We start from the raw sequence: 16,914 nt of genomic DNA, 5'->3' as shown, positions 1-16,914 counted from the left end.
TCAGACAGCAAGCTCCATGAGGACAGGGGCCATGTCTTTTTCTCTTTTGCTGGACTTGCTTGCATTTTACTAGTAGAGGGACTTTGGGTTGAGGAAATGATTTTGTCAGAGGGGACCAACCAAGGGGTTGCTTCCAAAGCATTTGTATCCAGAAGTCCAATGCCTGCCCTCCCAAGGACACTTGTCATATACAGGCATCTGCCCTATTAATTCTTGCTTTCCTTTGAAGCTCAATTATGGCTGTGGAAACTCCTTGTAGAATATAAGGACCTTGAGGAAATGGTGCCATTTTTATATCCCCAGAGTCCAGCATAAAGTAGCTTTTGTTTAATCAATCACACACACTTCCAATCAATCAAAAATAAGCACTCATAAATTCCCTACCAGGGCCCCGGCACTGTGCTGAGGTGGGGAAGCAAAAAATCTAATAGCACTTGCCTTCAAGGAGTGTACGATCTAACCAGGGCAAATAGGTGCATGTATTTCATTTGCTTCCAGATTGTTGTTGAGCTGTTTCAGTAGTCTGATTTTTCATGACCCCATTTGGGGTTTTCTTTTCTTTTCTTTTTTCTTTTTGCTGAGGCAATTGGAGTTAAGTGACTTGCCCAGGATCACACAGCTAGGAAGTGCTAAGTGTCTGAGGCCAGATTTGAACTCATTTCTCCTGACTTCAGGTCTGGTGTTCTATCCACTTGGGGTCTTCTTACCAGAAACGCTAGAATGGTTTGCCATTTCCTGTTCTATCTCATTTTACAGATGAGGAAACTGAGGCAAACAGGATGAAATCATTTGCCCAGGGTCACACAGCTAGCAAGTATCTGAGATCAAATGAGTCTTCCTGAGTCCAGACCCAGTGCTTTATTTACTGCACCATTCCACCGCCCTCACCACCGGATAAGTCCAGTTGATTTCAACTCCATCATCAACTTCATCATGCCCTATCCAAGATACACCCATTACCAGGACACTAATCATCATGGAGAATGCACTTCAAAGGTACCCTCATTTGCTCCTGTCCTTCCCCCATTAAATTGCAAGCTCATTGAGGGCAGATTGTCTTTCCTTTTCTTATTTGCATGAGCAGCACTTTGCACAGTGCCTTAGCACATAAATGCTATATACATATATATTGATATAAAAAATATTATATATCCTAAGTAGTAGAGTATGTCAACTAAATCTGGGAGCAAGAGGATCATTAGCTGCTGGAAAAATCAGGTAACGCTTCATAAAGTTGAATTAAATCAACCAAGGTCAACACCAACCTTGGGTTGATGATTTGAAAGGAGGAATTTAAAAGATTCTTAGGGGAAAGGTGAATTTTTACAGGGGAATTTTTCTTTTTCAACCCCATGGGAACAAAGTTCCTGCAGCAATCTAAGCTCAGGAAAAAAAGTGACAGCTTCTATTTAGAGACTTTTGTCAGTATCACATTTTCACTTAGGCAAGAAATAGGAGTCGCCACCACCATGCCTGGAGAGCCTGCATGGTGCCAGAAGCCCTTGTCCCTGCGTGAGAGAGGAAATCTCTAGGGGAGAACCAATCAACCTGAATTCACCTGGCTCCCTGGAAACATGTCTATCTCAGTATTTGCCAGATTTGCTGCAGAGAAGGGCCAAAGCTGGAGGCAATTAAAAAGCAACAGCGGATAGTATAATTATCATTCACCAGCCATTGACATCTTTTGTCCTGTTTCTCTCCCATTTTTCCCATCGCGTCCATAGTAGAAGCAAAAGTTACCCATCTGATTTTTTAAAAATGGGCCCTTTAACCCCGGTCTATCCTAAAGAAATTGCAAACACAGGGAGTGAGAAACAAGGGTGTGTGTTTTTTTTTTAATTCCCTTACGATCAGCTTGCAGAAGAACTACGTGGTGCAAGGTCAAAGCCATCCTCTGGGAGTCAATGGTGCTCAAGATCTTGGCGGCAGCCGTTCCCAGCAAAGGTTTTCCATTGTGCAACGTGTAGTAAGTCAGTTCTGCAGGATCCTTGGGTCCGGGGACACGCTGCATCTTTACCATCTTTCAGAAAGAGAAGACCCATCTTTACATTGTGGTTTTTTTCCTTTCACCCTTGGAAAACCAAATTTTTCCCCTCTCTAACCCCTTCCCCCTCCCCTAGATGACAAGTAATCCAATATATGTTAAACATATTCTTCTATACATATTTCCACATATATTGTGCTTTTATTAGACTAGAACCTCACTACTCCACTTCTAATACCTTCCATTGTGGAGAAATATATATACACATATATAAAAACATATATATATATATATATATATATTTTTTTTTTTTTTTTGCTAAGGCAGTTGGTGGGGTTAAGTGACATGTCCAGAGGCACACAGCTAGGAAGTGTTAAGTGTCTGAGGCCAGATTTAAACTCAGGTCCTCTTGACTTCAGGGCTGGTGCTCTATCCAGAGAAATATTTTTTAAAAGCCATGTGGTATTTACTGGGGCAAGCAGGTTAGCTTGAGAATTAGATTTGAATCCCATTTGTGTTTACGGGCTATCTAGGTAACCTCAGCCAATCCCTCCTTCACTCCTACAGGGCTCAAGATAACATCTGTTAAATGATGATGTGGGACAAGAGATTCTGTAAAGATTTGCTTTCAAACTGATATATGCCCTCCACTCTGGTCTTTATAAAACTTCTTCAAACCACTGTCCTCGAAAATTAATACAGCAAGGACCCCAATTAGTACCAAAAATGAATTCCATGTGGTGGTTACATTTATTCATATTTATGTTATTCAAGGTTATAATTATATAAATGTAATCACTGATTCCAGCCCGATGAGAATAAACAGAGAGAGAGACAAAAAGAGTCAGAGAAATACACAGAGAAGAAAAAGAGAGAGGGAAGAAGGGGAGAGAGAAGAAAAACACAAAGAGAGAGAGAGAGAGAGCAAAAAGTTCTTTAGAAATGCAAATGCATCAGGCTTGTACAGCTGGCACAGGGTTGCAAGCTTTTACTCAGGTAAGGCAAATATCATTTCATGGACACAGGTCTACAGGAGATTTCATTTCTTCTTCTTCTTCTTCTTCTTCTTCTTCTTCTTCTTCTTCTTCTTCTTCTTCTTCTTCTTCTTCTTCTTCTTCTTCTTCTCAATTTATAAATTGTAAATTACAAATATTGCACAGAGCCTGTGCAGAGCACCAGAAACTGGTGGGACAACTTGGAAATGCTTTTTTAAGAGGCAGAGAGATACAACTAATAATAATAATTAGCAATTCAAAGACATTGTGAGGTTTACAAAGTGTTACCAAATGTTCTCCCTTTTGATCCTCACAATACTCAGTAAAAATAGATGTTATCATTCCCTTTTCATGGGTAGAAACTGAGGCAAGAAAGAAGTAAACTGATCTGCCCAGAGTCACACAGTTAGTAAATGTCTGAGGTAATATTTGAACTCAGGTCTTCTGGTTTTCTAGTCTAGCAAAAGGTGGAGAAGAGGAAGATGAGTAATGAGTTTGCCATCATTAGAGTTGTTCAGTCAGAGGTTGTATGACTATTTATTAGCAGTGTTACAAAGGAGATTCCCTCATTTGAGTGTAATAATAACATCTAGTATTTATGTATCACTTTAAAGTCTACAAAGCACTTTATGGATACTCCTAATTTACAAATGTGGAAACTGAGGCTGGAAGAAGTTATAAGATACAATGCAAAGAATGAGAATAGCCATCGGTTGAAAACCTCCTGTGTGGCCATGAGCAATTCCTTCTGTCCCTCTAAAGCTGGGTTTCTATAAAATGGAATTAACTACATCTGTAGAACCTGCTTTACAGAACTGTCTTCATGGGAGAGGGAGGATAGAAAACCTGGCAGTGCAACAAAAATGGAAGTTGTTTTAATTGTGATGATGATGATGATGATGATGATGATGATGAAAAACTGTCATTTTCCAGACCAGCTACTTCCCCATCCCAAACCCCTGATATTTGCCTCCAGGCAAAGTGCAGAATGTAGACCTAGGACCTCAGAGACCACCTTATCCAATTTCCTTTTTACAGGTAAGGGAACTAAGCTGAGATGTTGTGTGATTTGCTACAATATAACAATAATTTTAAAAACTCACATTTGTTGAGTACTTTGATGTATGCAAATACTGAACATCTCATCTCATAGTAATAAGTGACATCGCTGAGACTTGAACCCAAATACTCAAAACTCCAAATCTCGGAATCTTTCCAATATACCACACTATTACTCAGTCTTGGCCACTCTTAATAAAGTAAGGGAAGCATCTTTTTTGGTTTTGTTTGGGGGTTTTTTGGGTTAAAATTCACAACTTTATATCTCCCTTTTCATGGTCCACCTTCATCCTCACAAGAAAGTGACTTCTAGAACAGTTACCCCAGAGACTGCCCCTGCAAACTGTTCTCCACATTGTCAGTGGGTTTTTCTTTGTCACAGGAAGGATTTCATTTGGGATAGGGAGGGTTCCAGAAATGACTGATGCAAAGACAAAAAGGAAATTTTTTTGTTGTTCAACTGCTTTCAGTTATGGCTGACTCTGTATGATCCCTTTTGTTTTTTTTTTTTGGGGGGGGGGGTTGGCAAAGATACTGGATGGTTTGCTATTTACTTCTCTAGCTCATTTTACAGATGAGGAAACTGAGGCAAAGAGGATGAAGTGACCTGCCCAAGAAGTGCGCATATGTGTGTGCATGTGTATTTTTTAAAATAAAAAAATTCCTAGAAGAACAGAAATGAAATTTTAAAAGATACTGATTAATATGATTTATTAGGATATGGGTTTTCCCAAACTCATTCTAATCCAAGAAGGGGTACTTCCTCTAACTCACCTGAACTGTGTAGCTCCCAAGAGTTGTGGCCCGTTTAAGCCTCCTGCCTTGTTGCTGGGACATCATAAACAGCTGGGCCAGCCGCTGTTCCATGACTCTGGCGAAACTCTGGTTGTGGAGTCCCACCAACGTGTTGTCCACCCCTTGCAGAACTGTGGAGATAGAAGGAAGATACGAGGATCACATTGGGAGAACCTCTTTCTGAAGGGAGCCCAAAGACCCTACTCTGAATAAATAAGCAAAGATCAGAGAACCATAAGGAAATTGGAAATCAGATTATAAGTCATAGCTCTAGAACTAGGCATGGCATCAAGGCCATATACTTCAACTTTCTCATGTTACAGATGAGGAAACTGAGACCCAGAGAGTTTAAATGATTTGTATACACGTTACATAGATAATTAGAGCTGAGATTTGAAACCAGATCTTTTGACTTTGAATATAGCATCCTCTCTATTACACCATCCTGCCCTGATAGCAGAAAACTCATGGCCTGATCTCACATTGTTTGAACTGTGAAGTTGATAGGAGGAGCTGATTCTATGCCTTCTCCCTAACCCACCCCTATGCCAAAGCCCAAATACACATATGCAACAGACCACCAATAATGTGGAAGCTTCTTTTAACAGAACCTAGACCATTCTGGACCTGTAGTAAAAAAAAAAAAAGTCCTGCCTTTGCTGCTTACTACCTGTGCTTAAGATATCTTATTATTGCTGCTTAAGGAGCTCACTCACTTCTCTAGACCTCAGTTTCTTCACCTGAATTCCTTCCAGTTCTTATATTCCATGTTTTAATATCCTTCCCAGTTCCGACATTCTATGTTATCAATCAGCCAATAAAAAAAACCATTTATTAAGCTCTTACTTTGGGTCTGACACTGTAAAAAGCACAGAAGATACACAAAGAGGCTAAAGGTAGTTCCTGCCCTCAAGAAGCTTAAATAAAGGAGACAACATGCAAACAAATATACATCCGTTCCAACCCTATATTCTATGTCCTAACATCCTACTTTCTTTCTATGTTCTAAGGTTCCTCCCAGTTCAAAATCCTTTTAGTTATATTTTCTGAGTCTTGAAATACTTGATAGTGGAATTCCAGGCAACAGTAGAATGGTAGAATATTCAGGAGGAGGAGACACTGGACCCTTGAAATCCCACTAATAAGTGGCTTCCTACCTCCGTCACCATTTGGTTTGTCCCCATCTCAAGACAAATCTTGGAAGTATTCTTTACTGAAAACTTCATTCAGAAGCATACAAAAAGAGCTCTACGCAAATAAAAAAAAGTCACATTACATCTGGGTTCAAGATTTACTCCTTTGAAGACAGGGACATTTGCAATATTAGATTTTTCCTTTATTAGAATTGGTAACCAGTTACCCTGTTTTTGTAGCTCATCTCATGAAGACATAGAAATAAGAATCTGGCTATATGGAAGAGTATGGAGATAGATATGTGTATGTCTGTATATAGATATGGACGTGTGTATGTATAGAGTGTCCTGTTATGTTTATGGCTTAAAAATGTACAAAGATTTTGAGGGCAATTTATATGCAGTACAAACATATTATTAGTCATTTTTCAGTCATGTCCAACTTTTCATGATCCCATTTAGGGTTTTCTTGGTAAAGATACTAGAGTAGTTAGTCATTTCTTTTTCAGTTTTACAGATGAGGAAATTGAGGCAAACAGGGTTAAGTGATTTGCTCAGGGTCACCCAGCTACTGTCTGAGGTCAGATTTGAAGTCAGTTCTACATGACTTCAGGCCTGGCACTCTATCCATTGAGTCATCTGGCTGCCCCTACATCTACATCTACAAGCTCCATATAGGACATTGATTAACATGGGTTCCCGTCATATATCCCATTCACAAGCTGATCAGGTGACAGATTGTAGTGACATTTGAGGAAAGATGTGGAAACAAGTTATGGAAGAAATAAAATCCACAGCTGGTCCCCAGAAATTGCTTCTCCGAAGCCCCAGACACTGAACAATCCCTACTGAAAATATAATGCTCTTCTCTGTCAAGAGCTCCTGGGCTTGGCACCCAAGTAATCTGCCAGCTGGATCTCTTCAAAGGAAGATAAAGGATTCCAGCCCTGTCCTTGGTACTTCAGTTTCTAGACAAGCCCTAAGAATTCCTCCTACCTACCACACTCATCAAGGGGAAAGTCATATGATGCTGCATGAGAGTTTGGGTGTCTGCCTGGTTAGGGAAAGCTGCCACTCTGGAATAAGAGGAGGTTTCTCCCTTGCCCTTCCTACTGGAAATGCAGATCGGATCGATCTCTGAGGCACTGCTTAGTTGACACCTTCAGGATATTCTTGTCTTCGGGCCCCGTGACTCCTGGAGAAGAGTGGGGCTGATCTGATTTTGCATGTACTGGGAAGTTTTGACTCCATGGGCTGTATGGTGGGAATTATATCTGAGTGTTTAATTGACAAGCTAAAAATGGAGGAAACTCTCCTGAACCTCACGAGAAAACCCCCATGTTGTTAGTGTCTCCCATAGAGTAAAAGAAAATGAAAATCTGGCCAATTACAGCACACAGCGATACTTCCATTAATTACCAGGATGTCTTCCCGTGGCGTGCTTCATTGTCAGAACCCCATGAGCAGAAGCAGAAATAATGTGGGAGGCAAAGATTTTTGTACCAAGGTGCCAATTCCCCTTCTGCTACACTCCCTCCATCCTTCTCTGCCACAGAAGCGAAGCTTCCTCATTGCCATTTTCTCCAGTTCTTCCCAACTACATACACAGTGATGGTGAAGTCTGTGTGCAACTTCTTGACCTCAGGTCCACACTCATTCCTGGTTCCCCTTGTAACAAGTGGACCATGTTTAAGAAATGACCAGCCCCTCGTTGCATCGTGGATCCACAGAATCAATTCAAGGGACCTTAATTAGCAGATGGTGACATGAGAACCTTGACTTTCATCTCATAAGCACTACAGGCATCCAGGGGTAATAAAATACTATTTATTTATTACCCAAAGGTAATAAATAAAAGCATGGACACAATTGTAGAGAAGGCAGGTCTGGCTAGGAGATCATGCTCACAATCAGAGCTCTCCCAGAGTGGAATGGGATAGCAAGCAGACCTCAGAGGACTCCGTGATGGACGGGTTGAAGAGGGAAATACACTTAGATTACCTTGGAAGTCCCCTATGATTCAAGCTTAGTCCTGGCTGCCAGCAGAGTTCACCTTAGAGGCTGTTCCACCTTAAGAGAATTTCCCTTCGATTAAGAATATCTGAATCACCTTAAACCAAGAGGAACTTATAATTGTGAAACTAACACCCATTTTCCAAATGGGAAAATGATTTCTGCAAATATCATAAGATCAGCTGGGACATATAATATTATAAATATATGTGATATGTAATGTATGTATTATATATTCTATATATAAATATAATAAGATCAGCTAGGTAGTGTGGTGGACATGTGGGCTTGGAATCAGGAAGACACATCTATGGACTTTGAATCCAGTCTCAGATACTGTGTAACCCTTGGTGAGTTATATATAACTCTGCGTGCCTCAGTTTCCTCATTTGTAAAATGAGCTGGAGAAGGAAATGGCCAACCACTCTAGTATCTTTTGTCAGAAAAACCACAAATGGGGTCATGGAGGGTAGGACACAGCTGAAATAACTCAACAACAGTGAATAAGATCAACTGGTTTTCCAAACTATTAAAGTTGTGTAGTGGATTATAGCTAGTGTTTTCCATACTTACAATAACAACAATAACTACTACTTAAAATTTGTAAAGCATTGCATCTACCTCTCTGAGGCACAGACCAGCCCTGGGAGGTGGGTTCCATTAGCACAATTATTTCCATTTAATGGAAGAGAAAACCGAGGTCAGTCTAAGAGATGTGCTTATAGTCACCCAACTAGGAGGCACCAAAGACAGGATTTGAATACAGGTCTTCTGGAGTTTCACTCTAGTGTTTTATTTATTATACCATTAAATTATGAACTCTTGGAGAACAGGCATGGTCTTTTGCATCTTTCTGTTTCCCCAGTACTTAGCAGTGTCTAGCACATAGCAAGCACTTAATATATGTTGGTTGACTGAGTAATTAATTATACCACAAGCTGCAGCTTGCTTAATTTGCTCAACTTGGCCTGCCCTCTTACCAGGTGAACAGTCATGTTAGGGGAGTGGAAGAGGGAGTGTCCTTTGGAGGGGGAGGGCTGAAGTATAGACCTACATTTGAATTCGTCTAGGCAGCATGGTGTAGTGGGAAAGTAGCACTCTCTATCTGTGTGGGCTACTCACTTTTAGTCTCAGTTTCCTCACAGGTAACTATAGGAGTGAGTACTGTCATTATCCCCTTTTAACAGATAAGAAAACTGAGGTGGAAGTTTCCCAAGATCAAGATCAAATTTCCCAAGATTTCTGGGGCTCCCCCATCTCTAAAGCTGTGATTCTGGTATAGGAAGTCCCTTCACCAATGCACATCAGAAACCTCAGCTATAAATTATGAATCCCAGAAACTTCCATTCTAAAAGCAACCTGGCAGGGAGAGAAGGAACAACTCAAGGACTGCAGCATTGGAGGAGAGTCCCCAGATCCAGCTCTCAAATCTGTGGGCAAGCCGAGACATTCATCTGTATTTGGCACTGTGCTGGGTGTGGGAGGAGATGAGGGAGGGAGGCACTCTGAACCTCTACTGGCAGCTTCATTTGAGGCCCCTGGGAGGTGACAGGCTTTGCCTTCCTAAGCACTTCTCTCCTGGCTTATAGCAACTGCCTGCCTGCTTCCTCCTTCTCTCCCTCTTCCTCCCCTTTTCCTCTTCCTTCCCCTCCTCCTTGTCTTCTTCCTCTTCTTCCTATTTCACCACCTTTTCTTGCTTATTTTCCTCCTTTCTCTTCTTCCTCCTCCTCTTCCTCCTCCTTTCTTCCCTTTTTCTTCCCCTCCTTCTTCCTCTCTTCCTTTTCCTTATCCTTCTTCTTTTCCTCCTCCTCCTTTCTCCCCTTTTCCCCTCTTCCTTCTTTTCTTCCTTTCCCTTTTCCTCTTCCTTCTTCCCTTCCCTTTTTCCTCCTCCTCTTCCTCTCTTCCTTTTCCTCCTCCTCTTCCTTCTCTTTCTTTCTCTCCTTCTCCTCTTCTTTTATTTCTCCTCCTTTTCTACCTTCCCTTTCTCCTCCTCATCCTTTTATCACCTTTTCTGCCTGATCAGTCCTTCCTTTTTTCCTACAGCTATCTTTTTCCTGCAAAGGAGTTGCCAATAAGGAATTCTCCCTTAACAGCTGCTCCAGAAAAAAAAATGAAAACTTATGTTAGAGAACCCACAGCTGGGAAAATGAAAGCAGGGAAGAATTCTTTTACTTCTGTCCTCCCTTTATAGTAATAACAATACTCAATAACTATATTCTAACAATAGCTAGCATTCATATAGCATTTTAATACTGGGAAAACACTTGACATGTTAACTCATTTAATTCTTAGAACACCCCTGGGGGGGTAGGAGTAATTATTATCCCCATTTTAAAGATGGGGAAACTACAACAGAGAAGTTAAATGAGTTGCCCAGGATCACACAGCTAATAAGAGTTCCAAGAAGGAATCATTCTTACTCTTCCTAAATCCTGTGCCCTATCCATGGTGCTGCCTAGCTGTCTATGGCTATAGAGAATACTTTGAGATTTATATGAAGAACGTTTTACCTTTTTATGTGAATGATGATGGCATGGCAGTGAATAGACAGAGGACCTCGAGTCAGGAAAACCTGATTCTATTTATGACATTCTAGTTGTAGGTCTCTGGGCAAGTCATTTAACTTTTCAGTCCCAGTCCTGGTCCTGCCCCCTACCCAAAACAATTTTAAGTTTATAAATGCAAGAGTACAGTGGAAAGAAAATGAGATTTAGACTCAAGAGGTCCTGGGTTAGAAAGTTGTTCTTCTAATGCCTGCCTTTATTAACCTGGACAACTTAACCTTTCTGGGCCTGTCAAATTTAGCATCAGGATAAATACCTCCAATACCCTATTAAGCTCTAATTCTATGACCTTAAATTACCAATTAGTTGCTCATCTATGTAGGAAAAGGGAGTTTCCATACTGGGAGTTCCTCCAATCAATAATATCAAAGCTTTATACCCCCCTCACTAGTTTAAAAGAAAGAAAGAAAACTATGTATCCTGGGTCCCTTAATACAATTATGGGTATAATATTTGTGTAAAAAAGAAACTGAGGAAGAATATAAACTTCTCAAGGAAAGATCCTACTTGTTTTTATCTTTGAATCCCCAGGACATAGCACAATGCCTGAAACATAGTAGGTGCTTAATATATATTTAAATGTTAGATGACAGGTATCTTTTCTGATTTTAATTTAAAATCTGTAAGGGACTGTAGAAGGGCATGCTCACTTTAAATGTGTTGATGGCATTGTCATAGTAAACAACTTAAGAATGACATTGTCCAACTGTTTATAAGGATTGATTCATTAAAGGAAAGTCCCCGTTCAGAGTTATGAAAAATGCACCCACCACAATAGAATCACTGAATCTTAGCATTGCAGAGGACCCCAGGAAACATCAAGTTAGTGGGCAGTGATGCACTTGGGAGTGCAGAAGACCCTTAATACACATTCCCTAGCTAACAGCATGAACCTAAGCAAGACATTCTATCTCTTTGTATCTCAGTTTCCTCAAGTGTAAACAGCACCTACCTAACAAGATTGTGATGAAAATAAAATGAGATAATGAATGTAAGGCATTTTGTAAACTTTTAAATATATATATAATAAAAATATAAAAAATAAAAGTAAAAAATATATTAAAACTATATAAATTCTAATTAGTGTGAGGAAAAGAATCTAGCTATAAAATGCACTCAACTAATGGTCATTTAGCCTTTGCTTGAAGACTTCCAATGATAGAGAACCTATTGCCTCTTGAGAGAACTCATTTTACTTTGGGGCAGCACTGATTGTTGGGAAGTTTCCACTTATAGCAAGCCTAAATTTGTCTCCTTAGGTCTTTATCCCATTGTTCCTAACTCTTCCTTCTGGGACTAAGCAGATGAAGTCTAATCCTTCTTTTCTTTGTCAGCCCCCTTAAATATTTGAAGCTATATGGGTCATGTCCCTTACTAAGCCTTCTCTTGTCTGGACTATGAAGCATGGTTTTTTTCAGTTAATTGTTATATAGCATTATTTGAGACCCTAGACCATCCTGGTTGTGCTTCTCCAGACATTCTCCCTCCAACTTATCCATGTCCTTTTAAAGCCATGGTATCCAGAACTGGACACAACCCATCAGAAGAAATCTGGCCACAACAGAGTAGAGCAGGCCCATAGCCAGATTTTCTGCAGCCCAAGACCACATTAGTCTCCTTGGCTGCCACAGTGATCCATTGACTCACATGGAACTTGAAGGCTGCTAAATTAAAAGCTAGATCTATGAATGGAGACCTTTATTTTTCTTTCTGTCTCAAAGGAGGCTACCCTGAAGCATCAGTAATTGTACTTATTCAATATCATCTTCAGCAGGATCTCTTCTCTTATCTTTATTTTTCTTAACATCCCTTTACATTACTGATAAATTGCTCATCTACATTGGGAAAGGAGGTTTCCATACCAGGAGTTTCTCAAGCCTGTAAAACACATTTTCATACTCTCTCCCTAAGGAAAAATTAAAAAGAAACTGCATATCCTGGTTCTACAGCACTGATTCATACAGAACGTGTAAGCTACTAAATTAAAGGCTAGATCTATTAAGTGAAAACCTTTATTTTTCTTTCTTTATCAAAGGAGGCTATCCTGAAGTATCGGTGATTATGCTAATTCAAGTCATCTCCAGCAGGATCTCTTCTTCTACCTCTGTTTTTTCATACTCACCTGCCATTGATCCAGGGAATGAACTCTCTAGTGAATAAGTCAGAATGGACAAAAGGGCCAGATACATTAGTGGAAGACATGCAGTTGTCAGCCCAAACCAATGGAGGAGAGAACCCAAATTACCTGTAATCACCCAATAGTCTCTAGTTGTTTCTGAGACATCGAGGTTTGGATATTCCAAGGCTAAAACAAACAAAACAACAAAGATAAGCATACTTTCTTATATTTTTCCTAGTGGACAGGTTCTTACAAATGTTTGTTGTGAAAGAAAATTCAAGCATGCTAAGAAGAATGAATCAACTAAATCTAGCCTTCTCATGCTCGGTGACTATTAACACATAACACAGACGGGACTATTGTCTACAATCTGGAAAATGGATATCCTTAGTCGAGGGCTGATTTGCAGACTCGCCATTTTCTAGGATTTGTAGCTCTGAGCCAGAATAGTACAATAAAGTGGTTTTCTTATTAAATGCCAGTACTCTTGAGGCATATTTCCAATCAAATGGGAGCTGTCCTGCCTAGATCTTTGTTTTTATTCATTTACAAAAATGCTAATCTTTTCAGGGAATGGGCATCTATCCCTCTGGTGTAATGGATAAAATAATTGTACTTGGAAGTCTAAAGACCTGAGTATTTGCATTTCATATAAGTTACCTTAGGAAAAAATCACATACTTTCTCCCACCAGCCCATAGGATTGTGGTAAGGCTCTAGTGGAGCATCTATGTATCTGACGATACCCTATGATTATAAAGCACTTTAAAAAGAAATCATCATCATAATCATTGTTATTATTATTGAAAGATTGAATGCCATAGTGGATAGAGGTCTAATGCTTGAATCAAGAAAACCTGCCTTCAAGTCTTGCCTCTGATACATAATGGCAGAGTGTAACTGTGGGCAAGTCATATAGTCTCTCAGGACCCAGAGGAGTCTCCAAGACCACAAGCTGCCAGTGTACATCAATGGAGAGAGTTCACAAACTGGGAGTTCCCTGCATCATTAGACCAAAAATTTATAATGATGATGATGATGATATGCATTTTGCTCTAAAAACTAAATTTAGTTGATCAGACAGCACTTCCTATAACTGTCAGTCTCAAGCTTCTTTACAATTTGATGACAATCAAAATATGAAGGTGATGACAAAAAAAATTCTTCACATGTGGTCAGGAAGGAGATTGGGATTAGGGAAATGCAGAGGTCCCCAAATCCCTTCTCCCCAGATCGCATGGAAATACCCAAGAGCATGCCATGGAGTCCTTATTGAAGGATTTAAATCAACTAGATGAATCAACTAGAAGAAACACATTTTTTTGGTTAATAAATGGAAAACCTGCCCTCCACCCTTGGACAACACACCAAGTGAAAGAAAAATTAGATCTCCAAGCTCAGACCTTTCTTTGCTTATCTGTGGCTAGCAAGAAAAAAACCATCTTGGGGCAGGAGATGAAGGATCCACAGTCTCAGGAGAACGCAGGTAATGCATTTAATGAGGATTATGCAATTGTATCATTAGAGGGTGCAGGCTCCAAGAGGAAGCCCACAACCCTATGGGGACTTTCATCAAGGGGAGCTGAGAGACTTAATTATAAATGAATTTACATCATGAAGCTGCATGGGCTGGGATGTCTCGACATAGAACAGGTGCCTTGTTACCTGATGGCCTGGGTACTTCTGCCAACTGGCGACCTGGGGGAATGACATCAACCCTGGTGGCTGAGGGAAAGAAGCCCTGCCAGTTAAGTGAGCAACTTTTAGTCTGTTCAACTCAAAACCATCACACCTTTATTTTTTTTCCCCTTGTTTCCAGGAAAAGGGTGGGGATGGAATGAGATGAAAGCTCATGGTGAGTGCTGAAAGATGCGATTGTAGGGAAGGCCATTTTGGAGGAGAGTCCCCAGGAGTGTGACCTCAGCTCCCTCCCACGAGCATACTCACACTCTGCAATGGTCAGTGGTGGGTAGGTGAGGTAGAAGCCCACCAACTCGGCCGACAGCTGGCTCAGGAGGCTGCTGGAGACTGTGCCGTTGAGAAGGGTGCTCTGATTCCAAACTGCGTAAGTCAAGGTTACTGCCTGGGAGGCGTTTGACGTATTCAAAATCTGGAGAGAAGAAGCAATGAGAGGTGCCGGCTGAGTCACTGTTTTTCAAAGAGCTGTAGGAAATGGTGTGATGGAGGTGTTGGAGTAGGCAGCTTTCGAGAGCCTTTCTCTCCATCTACTTGTCTGGTCTAACTTCTGACTTCACTATTTCATTCAGTGCCTCACAATTCACTCCTGAATCTTTGTTCTTCCTTAGTCAAAGCCTTGGTATTATCTTCCTTCTCTCTCACATCTAGTTGGTTGCTTTAGAGATCACAGATTTAGAGCAGGAAGGATCATGGGACTATAGTTGTGCTTAGTGGGGATCTTAATTGATATTGAGTTCAGTCCCCTCATTTTACAGATGACAAAACTGAGACTTAGAGCAGCTAAGTGATTTTTTCTAAGGTCACAATCTAGTAAATGACTGAGGCAGAATTTGAATCCAGGTTTTCTTCCCTTCCAAGTCCAGTTTTTCATCTCATTACCACTCACCATGCTGATTCTCAGTTCCATCCCTGTATCTCATCCATCTGTTTCCACATTTTCATCCTCTAGTTCAGGCTCTCATTAGCACTCACCTGAAGGATGACATCAGCCTTCTAGCAGGTTTTCACACCTCTCATCTCATCCTCCTACTATCCACCTGGCAAACTGCTTCCATACTTATTATTTAGTTGTTTTTTAGTCATGTCTGACTCTTCATTATTTCATCTAGGTTTTTCTTGGCAAAGATACTAAAATGAGTTACCATTTCCTTCTCCAGCTTATTTTTTTAATCTTTTTTTTTTCTTTTGTGAGGCAATTGGGGTTAAGTAACTTGCCAGGGTCTGAGGTCAGATTTAAACTCAGGTCTTCCTGACTTCAGGGTCACTGCTCTATCCACTACGCCATCTATGTTCATTTTACAAACTGAGACAAATGAAGCTAAGTGAAGATCACACAGCTAATAAGTGCCTGAAGCTGGACTTGAACTCAGATCTCCTGACTCTAGCCCAGTGCTCAACCCAGTATATTACCCAGCTGCCTGTAGGCAAAGATCACAGGTAAAAAACATCATGATGGAATTGTACTTAAGAAGGAGGCTGAATAACTTATGGTATATGAATGGAATGGAATAATATTATTGTTCTATAAGAAATGATGAACAGCCTGATTTCAGAAAAGCATGGAAAGATTTACTATCTTTATTTATTTACTCTAAATAAACAAACAAAAGTATTAGACTTTGGCAGCTAAGTGATATAGTAGACAGAGTGCTGGATTTGGAGTAAGGAAGATCTGAGATATGTGGTCCTGGGTAAGCTATTTAATAACCTCACTCTGCCTCAGTTTCCTCATGTGCAAAATGGAGGTCCTAATGGCACCTGACTCACAGGACTGTTGTGAGATATGAGATAATTATATATATATACATATATATATATATATAAAATGAGATAACATATAAAATGATTTACAAATCTTAAATGGTTATTTAAGTACTAGTAATAGTAATGGTAGCAGTAGCAACAGTAGTAATATACACCAATATATTATATATATATATATATATATATATATATATAAAATGTAGTGAGATACCATAAAATGCTTTACAAATTTTAAATGTTATTTAAATGTTAGTAGCAGTAGTAGTGGTAGCAGCAGCAGCAGCAGTAGTAAAATAATACTTTAAGATCCCTTCTAGTTTCATTATCCTGTGATCCTTGACAAATGCAACTACAGAGAACCTCATTCAACAATTCTCTGATTATATCACACAAGTCCTAAAATGTTTGCTTAACAGGATTCCACACTATGTTGGAAGACATAGAGCACAAAGTCCCTGTGAGTAATAATGGTAATTAATATAAACATAACAATAATAGCTAATATTTATATAGCTCTTTAAGGCTTGAAAAATGCTTTTCAAATGCTATCTCATTTTATCCTCAGAACAACCCTGGGAGATAGGCAGGCATTATTTATCATCCCCATTTTATAGATGGGAAAACTGAGGCAAACAGAGGTGACATAACTAGGAAGATGTCTGATAGGAAGTATCTGAGGCTACATTTGAATTCAGATCCTCCTCCCTTGTGATCCAGCACTCTATCCACTACACCATCTAGCTGTTCTGAAGAATTCTCTGCAGAAGTTCTTCTGGTCTGCCAATATGAAG

General features: G+C 40.0%; 1 protein-coding gene across 7 annotated transcripts in view; it reads right to left on the bottom strand.

Annotated features, from left to right (window-relative positions):
• The window catches only part of KIAA1549L (KIAA1549 like), a 282,022-nt gene that overhangs the window by 91,694 nt on the left and 173,414 nt on the right, over nucleotides 1–16,914 (bottom strand). For all 7 annotated transcript variants that reach the window (XM_031942379.1, XM_031942382.1, XM_031942380.1 and 4 more), the window contains 4 exons: nucleotides 14,609–14,771; nucleotides 12,789–12,848; nucleotides 4,813–4,964; nucleotides 1,849–2,020 (listed from right to left, as the gene is read on the bottom strand). In XM_031942379.1, the coding sequence (XP_031798239.1) occupies nucleotides 1,849–2,020; nucleotides 4,813–4,964; nucleotides 12,789–12,848; nucleotides 14,609–14,771 (547 nt within the window). The remainder of the gene's footprint in view (nucleotides 1–1,848; nucleotides 2,021–4,812; nucleotides 4,965–12,788; nucleotides 12,849–14,608; nucleotides 14,772–16,914) is intronic.

The sequence above is a fragment of the Sarcophilus harrisii genome, chromosome 6 (assembly GCF_902635505.1).
Source record: "Sarcophilus harrisii chromosome 6, mSarHar1.11, whole genome shotgun sequence".
NCBI lineage: Eukaryota > Metazoa > Chordata > Mammalia > Dasyuromorphia > Dasyuridae > Sarcophilus > Sarcophilus harrisii.
This window is presented reverse-complemented; position numbering and strand designations above follow the sequence as displayed.